We start from the raw sequence: 17233 nt of genomic DNA on the forward strand, positions 1-17233 counted from the left end.
TGAGCAGGTCCAAGAATTGTGTATTTTTCAGAAGTTTCCCCAAGGACTCGTGTCCATTAGAGATCCAGTAGCTTATGCACCACTCTGTGGAAGGATCCAGGGCAAAGGACGTTTTAGCCACGGCCCCTTCGGTTGCATAGAGTCTGGAGTGTGTTCTGAGTGGGCTCTGATTAACTTCCAAACCAGCACCACCCAACTCCCCCACTCACTCTTTGCTTCCGAATCCTTAACCACAGGCTGGAGGACAGGACTGGCGCCGCAGAATTTACAGGACCCCGCTTCCCTTGGAACACAAAACTTAACCACAGTGGCTGGGGAAAATGAGATGGAACTGAGGAGGGGGGTTAACCTTCACGTGAATTAAAAAAAAAAAAAATGCATGTATTAACTGTACGCCAGGCCCTCAACTCTACATGGAAAGTACTATGATTTCCCTTTTTACAAATGAGAAAACACAGCTGTAGAGCAAGGAAATTATATCCCCACCCCAAGCACACAGTCAGACTCCCAAGCCCGCGCTGCCACGTACAACCTCACACCCCAAACCGTTCATCTGTCCACCGCCCGAAAATGGGGCGCCCTCCCGGGCGGGCCATGCTCGAAAGGAGGGGCCGGCGCGCCCTCGGATGCTGCCGGGACTGCGGGAAAGGAGTGGCCGAGCGCGGGCAGCTCCGCTGGCTCCCACTCCTCCCGGCCGCGGCCCGGGAACTACAAGGCCCAGCAGGCAGCGGCAGGGGCGGGGGAGGGGGTGGGACCGGCGCGGGGAGAGGGTGAGCGAGCAGCCTCGCGCCTCGCGGGCGCACAGCGCTCGGAGCGCTCCTGCGGCCACTGGTTCGGTGCCTCTGCAGCCGCGGCGGAGGCGAGCGGGAGCCCGGGAAGCGCGCGGAGGAGCCCGGCCGGTGCCCGGAGCTTGGGCGGCGGCGCCTGGACAGGACCGACACTCCGCTTAGCGCATTGCGGCGCCCTCGCCTCGCCTCGCCCGGGAAAGCCGCGGAGACAGGACTTTTCTCCGGTCCGAGGGGCGCCCCGCGGGGCGCACGGTGCCAGGACCGCAGCCGGGCACGCCGGGCGCCGGGGCCCCGCACGGGGATGGAGCCCGGGCTGCCAGAAGCGTGAACCGCCGCCGCCCGGTCTGCAGAGGGGGGCCGCCGGCTCTGAAGACCCCGGGCGGGCGCGGACGGAGCCCTCCCCCAGCCCCGCCTCCGGGGCACCCGCTTCTGCTCCATTGTTCCCGCCCGGACTGCAGGCAGCACCGGGCGCCGGGCGCCGCCGGGAGGGAGTCGATCGCCGGCCGCGGGGCTGTCGCGGCCCCGCCGGGAGCCCGAGGGCGGCGGGCCGGAGCGGGGGGACGCGGGCGCCCGCCCGCCCGATCGAGCCACGGCGGACTCTCCGGAGGCGGAGCCGCAGCGCCGCCGAGTGAGGTAGGCATCGCGGCGCCCCCGGATCGGTAGGGGTGGGGGGAGCTCGGCATCTCCGGCGACCCCTGCGCCGAGCCTCTTGGCTGCGCGCTGCCCCTGCCGGCGGCGCCTCCCTCCGCGGGCTGCCGGCCCCCTCCGCCCCGGCTCCCTCTCCGGCGCCCGGCGCCCCCCTTTTGTCTTCCCGGCCTCCTTCCCTCCGCCCGCGCCGCCTTCTGCGCCCCCTGCCCGCCCGGCCCGCCGCCCAACTTTTCCGCCAACTCGGCTGGGCGCTGGCGGGGCGGCGGCGGCTCGGTGAGTCCGGGAGGGACGGCTGCGACGAGGGTGGAGGGGAGGAGGGTGGGAGTGGGCGCGAGGTGGAGTGAGTGTGTGAGTGTGTGAGTGTGTGAGTGTGTGAGTGTGTGTGTGTGTGTGTGTGTGTGTGTGTGTGTGTGTTCTGCACTGCACTCCTCTCTTTAGTCCATCCCCGGGGACGCACCCCGATCCCGCAGGTAGCTTTGAAAGGAACGTTAAGAATCCGGGGCGCTATCCAGTCCTTTTTCACCCCGGGAGAGTCCCAGGTAGGGGTCAGAGATGCGGTGGGTGGGTGGGTGGGGGCGAAAGAAGGAAAGATGTGCTGGGCCAAGTTAGCTTCTCTCCGAATTGGTTTGGAGTCCTGTGTCGTCACCAAATGGCCGAGTGTGCTCTTTGCGGAGCGAGGAAGGAATTCCCCTTCCCAGAGGGGCTTATCTGCTGCCCGGGCCTTCTCGGAAGGGGTCAGAGGTTTGGGGAAGGGGCGGGCGCCCGGCGGGGTGTGAGGCCCTGGGGGAGGGGGACGATCTGCTCCAATCTGGGTCTGGGCGGTGGGGGAGGGGGTGCGGGCTCCATCCTCTCGGCTGCGACGCTTGTTGCTTCTCTGGCCCAAACCCTTCTGCTCCCCGCTCCCCCGCCCCCACCCCATCGTGTTTGGGGTTTCGGGTTTGGGGGAGAGAAGGGCTAGTAGAACCCTCATTTGCGGGGGAATTTATGGACGTTGTAGATTGAGTTCATGTAGCACATTAGCCTGTGAAGGCAGCCAGACCTTGGGGAGAGGGGGTGAAGCTTGCTTCTCCTTTCTGAGCCCAGAAGCGATGGGTCCATTTGAAACTTTCTGCCGTGTATTTCTCCCCCAATACATTCCCCCATTTTCCAGATGTAGCAGCCGCCTCTGGTGGTTTCACCCCACATGGGTACAACCGCTGCCACGTTAACAACATCCTCCTTCTTCCCTTTCCACCTCCCTCTTTAAAAACGTCTTAAAAGACTTGGTGATGAGGCCTTGAGGTTTGGGGGAGCGAGAGAAGTTACCCTGGATCCTGAGTTGTTGAGGAGCTGATGGTGTGGGTGCTTTTATAGGTTGTGGGGAAAAGAGGCATCGTGGACCCTGGGGCTGAGGTTTCCGGGGGTGGCCCCTGAAAACGGTTCATCTGCTGGAGGTGGACTTCTGGTCATGGGTCGGCCCCGAAATGGCCCTGACGGAAGTTTCTGGAACTGAAGTATTGCCTCTCGTGTCCCTTCAGTTACAGCTGGGGCGGCAGGAGCATCTGACACTGTCCGAGGGTGGGGTCCCTTTTCCGTCCTCGGGGAGCAAAGCCCCCAGTGCAGAGGCTGGGGGCGTCGGGGAGGGGCTGTCGCTGTCGCTGCCAGAGGCGCTGCCTGTGTGTTTTAAAGGAGTTGTTTGGGCTGCAGCCCTGGAAACTGAAGTGGGACAGCCCTTTTACCATTTAAATAACAGCCACAGCTTTGAAAGCAGGGGTTGGATTGTTCAGGTGTGTGTGTGTGTGTGTGTGTGTGTGTGTGGTAACATCCTCAGAGGTAGGAAAGCACCTTGTGTGCCCACCGTGGCAAGAGGGGTGGGGAGAGTTGGTCTCTCTCTCTCTCTCCTTTCCAGCCTCTTTCAAATTGAAAACACTTCTCTGGTTTCTCCTTTGGGCGGCAGTTTTGGAGGCTGTAATGAAATCGCACTTTCTCTAGACATGGTAATTAAGGTGACGGTTTCCTCCGCAGATGTGCCCTGCCCTCTGCACCTCCGGGCCGGTGGTTTTTTTTGGAATACCATCCAAACCGTAGAACCTTCGCCTTGAGACCGTGGAGCAGAAAGTGGCCATTTTCTCCCCTTGGCCCAGGCTCGCAGTTTCCTCCCGGAGGCTTGTGGAAAGGCTAAGTAGCAGGACCCCGTGGGACGTGCTGTGCCTCTGTCTGGTTAATTACCCCCGAGCCTGGGTCATCTCCTTTCCTTCCAGTGACTGAGAGGGAGAGGGAGAGCCATGGACCACAGAGGCTGTCCTGGTGGCCTGCTTATCTAATGACTCATTTGCATATCTCCCTCTTCCTCCCCTCCCCCCCTCACCCCCCACTTGGTTGGGAGAAGTTCCACGGCTGCTGCTGACCCCAAAGGAGCACAGGGTGCTGGGGACAAGGAGGTTTGGCTCCAGCTGGGGTGGTTGTATTCTGACCACATCAGTGACCGGCTCCTTGAACTATTTGTTGCATTTACTCATCTTAGTCATAGCTGAGTGTCAGCTTTTTATTGGGGGCCATCCAAATGGATAGCCACTGGACACGTGGGCTTTCGCTGCCTGTTCTCATCGTGCTTGTAGAAACGCTCCTCTTGGAGGCATTTTTCACAAATGGGATTTGGGCCAGAGTGGGCACTACTACTTCTTCTGTTGGTTCTCAGGAAAATAGTCCTGGGTACTTCTCCTCCATCGTCGCCTCTGGCCACGGAGGATGTTAGGTTAGGCACGCTTAGAATGGTAAGGGAAGCAAAAAGCACAGGAGGAAATAGAGAAGGAGCCGCACAGATGCTATTGTCCCACTCCTCCGGAGGGAGAGGATTAGAGTGAGGACCTCCAGGCACCACCGGCTGGCTTTCTCCCTGGGGGACTGCAGGGAGGTTGAGTGGAGCCTTGAGTAGGCTGACTATAGCCATGGAGACCAAGGCAAAGCCATGGGGTTTTGCTTTGAGTTGTAAGCTTTTTTTTAATTGTTTGTTTGTTTGTGTTGGATGTTGACCTGAAACAAGACTCCTTAAAATAGGCGGTTTGTTCCTGAGAAGGGAGGGCTTTAGCAGCAAGCTCCCCCGAACGCTTTCTTCTCGCCTCCATTTTTTAATCTTTCATCAAAATGGCTGTTAGTTAAGAGCTTCCTAGGGAAGTTGGAGCCTGTTGCTGATGCAGGAAAGGGCAGTAGAGAGAATTGATTCATAGGTCTTATTCACATCCCTGGAGTTTAATTTCCTCTGGGGAAATTTGTCTTGCATTTGTTTTCCCAAGAGCTTTGTAAAAAGGTCTGAACGCGCCAGGGACTGGTGGGGAGTCCAGATGTAGAGTTTTAGAGAAGATTCTGGTGCTTCCAGAGAGGATTAAATGCCAGGCTCAGGCTAGGATATTTGCCTTCCCCCACCTACACTTGCATCTACCTTAAACAGAAATCCTCTCCTTACCACCATTCTCCCCCCCCCCCCCCCCCCTGCAATGAAAGGAACTATGTTTGGTCCCCAAGTAAATAGCCCTCACTTGGTGAACAACACCAAGAATATGGTGGTGGTCCACTAATCCATCCTATCTTCAATAGCAAGGTTTCCTACTTTATATATCTCACTCCCAAGGACATTTTGTTGTTAATCCTCACCTGAGGATGTTTTCTTCCATTGATTTTTTAGAGAGAGTGGAAGGGAAGGGGAGAGACAGAGAAACATTGATATGAGGGAGACACATTGATTAGCTGCCTCCCACACACACCCTGACCGAGGCCTGGGATCGAGCCTGCAACCCACTTATATTCCCTTGACCAGGAATCAAACCGGAGACCCTTCAATCCAAGGGCTGACACCACTGTAACCACTGAACAACCAGCCAGGGCCCCAAGGACAGTTCGATACTTTTTTACAGGAACTCCAGGGCCCCAAGGACATTTAGATACTTTTTTACAGGAACTCAAAAATTTGAAATTTGTGTTTCCCTTGGATCAACTAAAATTCCGCAAACTGAGCTGCATAACTTTTTTCAGATGTTTAATGAGTGTTTGCTCTGCCACTCTCCACAGTGAGCAGAAAATGCTCACTTTTGGGAAAGGCAACCGTTCTGTTAAGAAGTCAGTCTTATTCCCGTCTAAAGGAATTAATGTTGTGGTGTTACTACCTCCAGTCTGAGGAATTGAGAGGTTTACAAAATGTCCCAGTTGGTGTATTTTGAGCTTGGCTGGCTAACAAGGAGTACTTGACTATTGCTTTTCTCTGGCATTCTCAGCCCTTTTTCTGCAAGAGTATCTATATCAGTCTCTTTTCAACCAGACTTTCTTTCTTTTATTCATTTATTCGTCCAGTTAATAAATGTGTCGGCATCTGCTGTGTACATGTTAGATGCTAAGGATAGTAACAAAGGCTAGTCAGGTCCAGACCCTGCTCTTAAGGAGCTTGCGATCCTGTGGTGCTTTTTGGAAATTCAGAGGAATAGGAATGAGACCCTCAGTTAGAAGGCCTAAGAAAGGGTTGTCACTTTTTGAGATGGGGCTCAGAATGTGAAAGCAAGGCTCGTGGAAGATGGAGGAAAAGGCAAAAAAACACTTGGCAGGGTATGGAGGTTGCCTGGAGCCGTGCTGTCTCATAGAAATAAAACATAAGCTACTTGTAATCTTAGATTTTTCTAGTAGCCAAGTTAGAAATTAAGTAAAAAGAAGCAGGCAGAATTAATTTTTATTAATTAAATTTGTTTAGCTTTTGATACTGTATTTAATTTAGCCCAATATAGCTAAAATGTTATAATTTAAACACGTAATCAACATAAAAATTATTGAGATACTTGACTTTTTTCTATACCAAGTTTTCTTTTCATTTCTAGTACATCCCAATTCCCACCAGTCAGTTGCTCAGTAGCCACAATTGGCTGGTGGCCGTCAGATGAGACAGCTAGGTGTAGAGTATGGGGCTTGAAGACGGCTGGTGAGAAATCGCTTTGTAAAGGTAGGAAGTTTTGCCTACTGCTGCCAATTACCAAAATATCCCGAGAGTTATGTCTAGGAGTGACTCCAAGCACAGTGTTTATAATTCTGTACATTTGATTAGAACTTCAGAGAGGAGAGAGCAGGTACTTCACCCACGTTGCCCATCTGGTCCTCATAACTTGTGATGTAGGCAAGGCAAATATTTTAACCCGCATCCAACAAGTGGGAAACTGAGGCTCAGACGGTTCAGTGACTCTCTCACGGTGGCAGGGTCATAAATGGAAGGGAAATAGTTACTTTTTCCAGAATACAAAGAAAAAGCCTTAAACTCATAAGCTAGTTTTCTTTTCTTTTTTTTTTAATATATATTTTATTGAATTTTTACAGAGAGGAAGGGAGAGTGATAGAGAGCCAGAAACATCGATAAGAGAGAAACACCCATCAGCTGCCTTCTGCACAACCCTCCCACTGGGGATGTGCCCGCAACCAACGTACATGCCCTTAACCGGATTTGAACCTGGAACCTTTCAGTCCGCAGGCTGACGCTTTAACCACTGTGCCAAACCGGTTTTAGCAATAAGCTAGTTTTTCTTACATCGTTTTTTGGACAAGGAGTTCTGATGGTCATAAAATCTTTACTCTTAGAGTTCAAGAGAAATGCAAGGTCATGTATTCTAGTCCCTGCTTTCTCACCAGCCACTGTTTCATTTTACATTGAATTAGTACTTAGAGGGGAGAGAGCAGGTACTTGCGCCTGCGCTGCCCATTTGATCCTTATAACCACCTGTGGTGTAGGCAAGACCAATATTTTAGCCCCTCCAACAAGTGGAAAAACTAACATATATGTGTATATGTGTCACACACACACACACACACACACACCCGCTTCGCTGTGAGGAACTCTGCACCCAATCCAAGGAGACCTGAGCTATGGGGGAGCCAGCTGCAGGGTCCCTGAGGAAGCTGCTGTGTACACCTTCACATCTGGCCAGCAGTGAAGGAAGGAGACCGGTTCTACGGGGTTTGAATAATTCACTAGTTAGTAGAATGAGAAGAAGGTGAGGTGAAGGAGAAGGTGGCAGTGCCCAGGGTCCCAGGCAGTGTGTGGATTAATGGTTTGCATCACCGTATTTAATGCAATGGGATGTGTGCCCATGTACCTTCTTATTCCAGGAGTTGGTGCCAGACGGAGAGTGAGGTTTCTTAACATCCTTTGTTTTACAGATGTGGGATTTGAGGCCCAGAGGGGAAGCAGAAGAAGAAACTTTTGTAGGGAAGCTGCCAGAGTAGTTTGAAGTGCAGTGACTGCACAGCTGAAAGAGGACAGCCCACAGCCAACCCACACATGTGAGGAGGTGGGCAGGCTTTTCAGGGGACAGGGTGGTCAGGTGGTGGTGAAAACTGCCCGTCTGCTACGTTTGAAAACAAGTTTAATCACCTCAAGAAGATGCCACGCTTTCCCACTGGATACTAAACATTCATTGGTTACGCTGGTGGTTCCTGTGGAACTTGGGTTCTTCGTTGGGTGTACCTTCTTGGGCAATAGGCCTGCATCGCTTTGGTGTGTCTCTGGGAGGTAATGAGATGTGGAATGTGGTTTAGGGATGTCCTCTGGCAAGCATCCCCTCTATCCCAGGCCAGGGATCATGCCCCATCCTATGTCCTAAATGGCACATCGGTGAGCTGTTTCCAAGGGTCTTTCAACCAATGGAATTGAAAATCAAGGCTCTCTCATTTCCAGAGTTACCTGGGATCTGTCCTTCCCTACCTGGTTTCTCCGTGGCACAGGGATACTTTTTGGAGAAAATGAGTTTGCATCAGATAGAGCCAGATACGATCAACCTCTGACTTGCTTCCTCTCACCTTGTTCTCCAGCTGAAAGTTTTTTTGCTGTTGCCCACCCCCTGCATGTCCTTGGGCAAAAACACTTAACCTCTTTGAGTCTCAGTTTCCCCAGGGCATAAAAGGGAATAATAATCCCTGCCCCCCATAAATTTATAGTGCAGAGCAATGAAGTTGTTTTTTTGTTTGTTTGTTTGTTTTGTTATTAAGAGAGGAAGGGTGCGGGAGAGATAGAAACATCAATGATGAGAGAGAATCATTAATCCACGCCCCCCACTGGGGATTGAGCCAGAAACCCAGGTATGTGAGCTTGACCCGAATCGAACCTGGGACCCTTCAGTCCGCAAGTCAATGCTCTATCCACTGAGCAAAACAGGCTAGGGCTGACGTTTTATACTTACAGATTTTACCTAGTACATGCTTGACAGGTAGTGGGTGTTCAATAAACATTTGTTCTGGTCTCTCTCTTCTGGTCCCTTAACTAAAATTAGAAGAATAAAAATGTTCACTACTCCTTTGATTTGAAATCATTAAAAAAAATTTAGGAAAGCCTTTGGAGGGAGGTGGTGGTAGTGTATTTGTACTCCCACTTGGCAAACACATGTGAACGAAGCCAAGAATCCAGGGGGTTTCTGCCAGCCCAGACTGACTCACTCGCAGGGGCCCTGTCTGGCTGAGAGGAGGCAGGGCTGAAGCACCACATTAGGGCTTGTTCCGGGGAAGTGGATTCTCTGAATAACTTGGATGGTTCCCGAGAGTATTTAGGACAAAAGCCACCTGGACGATGGAGATGGTCACCCCGATATAGCCCAAACTGTGCCCAGAAAGTCTTACCACTTGGTAAATGTGTATCAGCAACAACCCCTTGTTCCTTAAGGCCCCGGGGGGTTGTCTTAAATTTTACCACTAGAAAGGTAAAGGGCTGTAGACTGTGCTTTTAACCAGAGCTGACATGAGCCATCTTTGGTCAGTCCTGACAAGAGCCTTTGACCCTTCAGCACAACCTTTTGTTTCCCACTTCTGGATTCATTTCTATTGGCCCTCAGCTGTCACCTTTCACACATCAGGGAAGAGAACTGGACCAACCTCCGGTTCCTCACTCTAGGGTTCTTTTTAAGGAGTTGGTGGGAGAAGCTGTGTTCTCTCCCTGAGGGAAGCTGAGGGAAGCCATTAGAACCCGAGATCCCTGTGATGCATACAGTTCTCTAGACAAAAAGAAAGCACCTTGGAGATCTTTTTTATTTTTATTTTTATTTTCAGCTTCCTCATCACATAAGTCGAGAGAGGGTCAGTATCTTACTTGGCTCCCATTTCCTAGTCCTTGCCTCAATGCTTGATTCTTCATATCTCTCTCTCTCTCTCCCCCCCCCCCCACCCCCTCAACCATCTCCCTCCCCCCCTCTCAGGTGCGGATTGAGAGAGAGAGGGAGAGGGAGAGGGAGAGGGAGAGAGAGAGAGAAGGATGTGAGAGCGAACATCAATTGGCTACCTCCTGCACGCCCCCTACAGGGCATACTGAAGGCTCTAGCATACTCTGTGATGCCATTGCCTATGAAGCAGCAGACCTGTTTGAGATTTTCATAAAGTCATTTGCTTTCCCAGCACAAATGATCTTGGTGCTTTTGCCTTGGAGAACTTCATAATGATTTTCACTGTAAAGCTTGTACACAGTCCACACTCAATAAATAAATAATTAAGAACTGAATGCAAACACTCCTTTCTCTGACCTTGAACTCAACATTGGGTCAGACCACAGTTCTCTGTGCTTAAAGGAGTAAGGTATTGCTTCAGGGACCCTCTGGACAGGGTGACTGTGTGCCTGCTTTAACTTCTTTTGCTCCTTGCTCTCCTTCCCACCAACACAGACCCTCCTAAGTTTTTGTTTTTTTCTTTCCTCAGAGTCAGCTTGAAAAGGAGGTTCCAGCTCAGGGCGGAGTCTCCATGGAGGTGTGGAGCCTTGTCACCAACCTCTAACTGCAGAACTGGGATGTGGAGCTGGAAGTGCCTCCTCTTCTGGGCTGTGCTGGTCACAGCCACACTCTGCACCGCCAGGCCAGCCCCAACCTTGCCTGAACAAGGTAGGCACTGGCGGAAGGTCAGCCCGGTCTTCTGGCCCTCGGAAACAAGGCAGGCTGGGGCGGAGGTGATGTGTTTGGGGGTGATGTGGAAGGCCCATCCCAAGTGGAGCAAAGGGCTCTTTTCCTGTAGGAAAGACTCCCAAGATACCTGGGCTGGTTCCGGCCTGATTTTAAACATAACCAACCTTGCGAGAGGTTGGGTCCTGAAGGCTGACATCATTTGTCAGAGGTGACATGCTCTAGGTGGGTTTATGCTTTTCTCTTCTGAAAAATAAGAACTCTTGATTGGGATCCAAGAGCCAGCTCTCTAACCTAGACGATTAATGAAATGGAGTTGGGTGATACAATGGGGAGTGAATGACCTATGAATTTGGGGTTAGAACTTACATCAGGCTACAGGAAATGTTGAGGGATGTGGAAGTTTGCTAAAAACCTCTGGCTTCTAAAATTGCTCCAAAGACACATCTTCTGTGAAGGTTGGCAGCTATGGCCACGTGCTTGCCATTTACCTTTCTTGACCACATCCCTCAGGCCCTGTTTGGAGGTCGTCTGAGGGTATGTACTGCTGGAGAGATCTGGAAGAGATTGAGAACCAGGGAGCATAATGGGGGCTGGGAGCTGGGAGAGATCTACAGCTTGTTGGAAATGCAGAGAGCTTATTACATTAGTAATGGGAAGGACTTGCCCTGCTGCTCAGGGGATTTGCTGGAGTTATAAAAATACTTCGAAGATACCTGGTGGCTTTCATGGATCTCTAAGAATTAACATGTGAGCTTTTCTGCGGCCAAAGGGTGTGTGTGTGTGACTTGTGATTCAGTGGCTGATCATATAAATAGAGAAGGTTGGCAGGCAGTGGGTAAAAGGCTCCGTGTGCCCATGGCTTGGGGACTGCATTTAAAGGGTTGTCAGTCGCAGCTGTCAGGACCTATTTGAATCATAAATGATGAGTGAGAATATTTGTCTGCTTGTGTAGTGATGGGGAAGGAGGAGGGAAGGGTGTGTGAGATTTCTAGAGTGCGCACTGGCTGAAGCAGGCAGGTTAATGTTGTATTCAGCAGCAGAACTATAAAGACAAGACCTGAGCTAGCACATGACAAAGACCCAAAGCAAGAGAGACCTTCTCCACCCTCTGGTAGTGGGGAGATAAGTACAGAGATTATCTAAGTACAAGGTAGACCATGTTTAAACCACACAGTGGAGTTACAACAAAATGCAGGGGGCATGCCGAGGACGAGGGGAGCAGAGAACATCTGAGATGGGTCCAAAGGGATGGGAAGCGGTTTGGAAGAGGGAACTGATAAGACATTCCAGATGGAACAGCATGAGTGAAGGTGCTGAGGCAGGATGTATAAGGTGTACAGAGAACGATTTACCTGGTAAAGTAGGTAGGTACGTAGGTGGGAAGCAACACCCAGAAAAATTAGATTGAGTTATAAGTATATGGAAGGCCTTAATGCCCTGCTATATTTAATTGGTAGATACTGGGAATCTTGAAAATTTTTACACTTCTAGAAAACTAACCTGGTAGCTGAATTTGGATAGATGGGAAGAAGAAGATGGACTTGTTTGAATTCTGATCCACCATTTAATAGCTGCATTACTTGCTTTGACAGATTAGTCAAACACATTAAGTCTTGGTTTGCTCATTTTTTGTTGTTGTTATTATTTATTGATTTTTAGGGAGATATGTCGATTTGTTGTTCCACTTATTTATGCATTCATCTATTGATTCTTGTATGTGCCCTGACCAGGGATTGAATCCACAACCTTGTGTAGTGATGGGGAAGGAGGAGGGAAGGGTGTGTGAGATTTCTAGAGTGCGCACTGGCTGAAGCAGGCAGGTTAATGTTGTATTCAGCAGCAGAACTATAAAGACAAGACCTGAGCTAGCACATGACAAAGACCCAAAGCAAGAGAGACCTTCTCCACCCTCTGGTAGTGGGGAGATAAGTGACGTGACAGATGTTGGTTAGCATGTCGTTTTGGGACGACATGCTAACCAACTCAGCCAGGACAGTTTGCTCATCTTTAAAATAGGGACAGCAATAAAGGATTAAGTGAGCTAATCCAGACAAACGCACTTAAATATAAACTGTTAGGAGCTCCAGAAAGAGAGTTAGACATTTGTTTTTAATGTGCAGCTAAATGAAGTGAGGGTATAAATTGGCTTGGGGGCCCTGAGGTTGTAAAAGAAGGAAAAAATAGTGGCAACACTATAGAAATAGAATCTATGGGTTGGTGTAAGTAGGTTGGATGGCAACCTGGTGACCAGAGACACAGACAAGGTGAAGGGAGGGGAGTACATTATGTGGGGAGGTTTGTGAGGAGTAGAGACAATTGGGATCAGTCACAGTGAAGATGGTGATGAGAGAGTCCAAAAGCAAGGATGGCTTGGATGAGGTTTGAGAATGTGAGTTTATAATGGACCCTAACGTACTTTTAAACAAGAAAACACCTTTCTCTAAGAAACTCTTTTGCAGCCCCAAAATGGTGGGTAGCCTGGGCCCTTATAAGCAGAAAGGGGATGTGTAAGGGTACAAGCATTGGAATTTAGGGGTGGTGGAGGAGGGATAATGAATCTGCTGGGCCCAAGCAGAGAAAGGAAGCAGGGCAGTGAGGAAGGATGGAGTCAGAGGGCTGAAGGTCCTGATGAGGACAAGGTACAGGCCCCCTGAACAGGAAGGCGGGAACAGGAGAGGTGGAGGGGGCATTAGGAGGCTGTGCCACAGTAAAGAGTTAAGTCATATGGCCACTTAGAAAAATCAGCTTGATTGAGGTATAATTTACATTCTGTAAAATAGATCATTTTAATTGTATAGTTTAATGTGTTTGGATAAATGTAACTACCAGCCCCATCAAGATATAGATTTTTTTTTTTCTTTTCTTTTTTTTTGCCACAGAGAGCGCCTCTTACGGGGTAAACTTATTTCACTGTGGCTTTACTTTTCACTTTCCTGATAACTAGTGACTTTGATCCCCTCAAAACTTCGCTCAGGCCCCTTTGTAACACAGACCCCTGACAACCACTGATCCGTTTTTTTCTTTTTCTTTTTTAAAATATAGTTTTATTGATTTCAGAGAGAAAGGGAGAGAGAGATAGTAGCATCAGTAATGAGAGAGAATCATTGATCCGCTGTCTCCTGCACATCCCCTCCTGGAGATCGAGCCCGAAACCCCGGCATGTGCCCTGACAGGGAATCGAACCCTGACCTCCTGGTTCATAGGTCAATGCTCAACCACTGAGCCACACCAGCTGAGCCTGATCCACTTTTTGTCACCACATTTGCTTGTTCTAGAATCATATATAATGGAATTATATGGTGGATTTGAATTCATTCAACTGTTGATGGTCCTTTAGATCAGACCTCCTGAACCACCCATGGTCCACAGACCACCAGTTGGCGACCGCTGCTGTAGGTTGTTAACAGTTTTGGCTATTATTACTGAAATTCCTGTGGACATTTGTGTACGAATCTTTGTGTGAGCATACGTTTTCCTCTGGACTGCCTTGGCTTTGATCTTGGCTCTATTCCTGACTGTTGGCTCTTGGGGAAGTTCTTCTTTGCACCTCAATAACTAACATTGATAACGAACGTCTACTCCTAACGTCACAGTGAATATGAAATGAAAAGCTGGTAGAACAATAAAGGGCAGCTGCGGGTACCAATTTCGTGGGACCCCTCCCCCAGGAGACAGCACAGGATGAGGGGCTTGTTTCATGAGTGGACTCGGAATGCCGGAGGACACAGACATAGAAATCCACTGGACCTGGGGGACAGTTCTCTGATTGCAAAGTCCCTGTCCCTGCGCAGCCCTCTCACATAACTTGGCCCTCTTGAGCTTTGTGATAACAGGACACATGCCCCCTCGTCTTCAGAACTACTGTTAAGTCACAAGGGACAGTCTATCTTCATGCTTTGTCAACTATATAGTATCCCACAAATAAATGTAAAATATTGTTTTATAGTCTTAGCCCTTCTGATAGTTAAATAATAATCCTGCCATTGTCCTCAGGAAAAAAAAGTGTAATTCTTGTGTAAAAAGTCTGTGCAAAGGTTTAAAGCAAAATACCCTGAGAGCTTTTCCTCTTTAGAAAGGCTTTGCTATGAGTGTGAATGTGGTGTGTGTGTGTGTGTGTGTGTGTGTGTGTGTGTGTTGAAAACCCCTCCCCCAGTCTGCAAATGCTCCTGAGGGAGTGGGGAGGGCCTGGAGTTTCTGGCTGTCTTTGGAAAGTTGATTTAATAAGGGTTCCAGGAAAACCAGCCTCCCTCCCTCTCCTTTTTCTTCTCCTGTTTAGGAACTTAAAGACTCAGCTTGTTTCAGATAGGGCTTTGCGGGAGGGGGCGTTGTGTGGATAGACTACAGCTGGGTCATGGGTGGAGCACCCCTTTAAAAAGATAAACACCAACTTGAAAGACATTCTGAGCTTGAGGAGGGTTGTGTTTGTGTCTTTTTCTCTCTCTCTTTTTTTTTTTTTTTAGAGTAAGACTTGAGGAAAAGCAAGTAAAACGTTTGCAAGGACACTTCTTACAACTGGGATTGGGGGTCCTGCCCCCTCTTCTGCAAAATGTGGTTAACTACCCCCGGACTCTGTGGTTGAGGGGACAGAATGAGACTACGCAGTCTCAAAATACGTGCCTACATGCTTGGAAATCTGCAACTAATAAGCAATTTAATGGGCAGGGGTTTACAGCTCCTCCCACCTCTCCACATTTGAAGGAGTCTGGTGGCCGGTGGAAGGGGGGAGAGGTTACACTTAATGGAAAAGCTGCAGTTTCCAATTCTGGCTGCAAGCCCCCTGGATGCCGTGCGCTACAAAGCAAGGCTTTGTCTTTGCGTTCCGCAGAAACCTGCGACCATGGGGGAGAGGCTGCAAGTGGTACCAGAGACACAGCTCCAGCCTCAGGTTTATGCCCTGGCCACCCCAGGCACCCCCCTCCCCGAGGGGTCCCATGGCTGCCTGTGGCCCAAAGGGATATGCATTTCAGCCTGTCTGCAGAGGAGCCCCCAAATAGGTGCCTGAGGCTATCCCTCTACCAGCCTCCGACAGGCGCTGACGCTGGCCGCAGCCCATTGGCGTGGCCCGAGGACCCGTGTCCAGTGTCTGCCCTGGGACACAGGCAGAAACGCTCCTCCGCCCCACTGCGCCCCCCCAACATTACGTTCTCTTCTTGCGAAAAGAACCTGTTTACTTCTGACTCACACACTATGTATGAGAGGCGTTTCTGCACCCTTGGCCAAAAAGACCAGTCGAGTTACACGGAGCAAAAGGTGGTGGTGGCTGACCCACTTGAGAACAAGGACAGCGGATTCAGCGCTGGAGAAACCTGCAGGGTGCCGAGCCTCCGGGTTTCCCCAGAGGATCTGCTCTGTCCCACATCTTCTCCCCAGAGAGGGGTGTCTAGAGTGCTTTTGAAAGAGTATTTGCAGGAGTTTCTGCTGAGCTGAGCCGGGTGGGGGCAGGGAGGCCAGCGCTCGGCGTGTGAGAGAATGTGAGGGAGGAGTGCTTGACCAGGCCGGCGAGTGCAGCAACGCCACTCCAGAGCTGTGTTCTTGGCTCTTGCTTCTGCATTGCTACACCATTAGCTCCACTGATTTTCCACTCAGGCTTTGCCAGCCAGCTCCCCGAGGTCGGGGAGGAGGAATTTCTCAGGGAAGAACAAATGGCTGTCCAGAGCCCTGGCCTTTGGTGGGGGAGGAAGGGGGAGGGAGCCCAAACAAAGAGTCAGGCCAGGATACTGTGACTACCTGGAGCCTGGAATGGCAGGCAGGAACCCGAGAGAGAGAGAGAGAGAGAGAGAGAGAGAGAGAGAGAGAGAGAGAGAGAGAGAGAGGGAGGGAGAGAGAGAGGGAGGAGAGACACACACACCTCGTTTTGGCGTGGCCCTAGCACAGAGGTGGGTCATCAGGGCTCAGCCAGGGTGCTTGCTCCGGGTCCAGCAGAAGCAGTGAGTAATGACTTGTGTCTGGGGTGCTGACGGATGGCCTTGGGAGAAGGGAGTCCTCGGGAGTCATTATCCCGGGAGGGCGAGGGCCGGGGTCAGAGAGCCTGACCAGCAGCTGCGCCCTGTTTTCACAGTGCCTTGTTCCTCTGGGGCCGCTGGGGACTCCAGCTCACCCTGTAGACAACCACCTTTGCCTCTTCCTTCCTTCCCTAAAGCCTGGAAATGAGACAACTGTTTCCCCGCTGACTGGGGAAAGTCCAGCTGCTCTGAAGCCCCTGGCCTCCCCAGCCCAGATGCCCAGGCCTCCTGTTCATTCTGGAGTCTCTTCTCTCTACCTCCTACCTCCCGTGCCAGGCCCCAAGTGATCGAGCTGAAAGGCAACTGCTCCACCTGAGCTCCTAAGGACTTGGAGTAAATCCCAAACTGTCCTCTTGGAAGAATCCTCAGGCTGCTCCTGAACTTGGGGGGAGGGGAGTGCTCTGACTTCCAGCTGGTGGATGGCCAAGAAGGGGAGCAATTGCCTGAAGCCCCCCAAGGTAGGTTTGTTGCCTCTTAGACATTGCGCTCCTGCCCTCAGAGTTCCCCTCTTATTGCTTGCTTCGTGCAGACTCTTTTTTTTCTTTATTAAGGTATTACATATATGTCCTTATTCCTCCTTTCCCTCCCACCTCCCGTTCATGCCCCCACCCCCCTGTTGTCTATGTCCATTGATTAGGCTTATTTGCATGCATATAAGTCCTTTGGTTGACCTTTCCACCTACCTGCATTTAAAGGCTTTGTGGCTCTAACCAGTTTGGCTCAGTGGATAGAGTGTCGACCTGTGGACTGAAGGGTCCCAGGATCAATTCGAGTCAAGGCACATGCCCAGGTTGCAGGCTCCATCCCCAGTTAGGGGGTGTGCAGGAGGCAGCAGATCAATGATTCTCTCTCATATTAATGTTTCTATCTCTCTCCCTCTCCCTTCCTCTCTGAAGTCAATAAAAATATCTTT

General features: G+C 50.7%; 1 protein-coding gene across 9 annotated transcripts in view; it reads left to right on the top strand.

Annotated features, from left to right (window-relative positions):
• Positions 1-1281: 1281 nt before the first annotated feature.
• Positions 1282-17233, top strand: part of FGFR1 (fibroblast growth factor receptor 1) — a 48110-nt gene continuing 32158 nt past the window's right edge. For all 9 annotated transcript variants that reach the window (XM_036455215.2, XM_036455217.2, XM_036455216.2 and 6 more), the window contains exons 1-2: positions 1282-1421; positions 10119-10297. In XM_036455215.2, coding sequence (XP_036311108.1) covers positions 10207-10297 — 91 coding nt within the window. In that variant the 5' untranslated portion in view covers positions 1282-1421; positions 10119-10206. The remainder of the gene's footprint in view (positions 1422-10118; positions 10298-17233) is intronic.

This window comes from Pipistrellus kuhlii, unplaced genomic scaffold (assembly GCF_014108245.1).
Source record: "Pipistrellus kuhlii isolate mPipKuh1 unplaced genomic scaffold, mPipKuh1.p scaffold_m20_p_3, whole genome shotgun sequence".
Lineage (NCBI taxonomy): Eukaryota > Metazoa > Chordata > Mammalia > Chiroptera > Vespertilionidae > Pipistrellus > Pipistrellus kuhlii.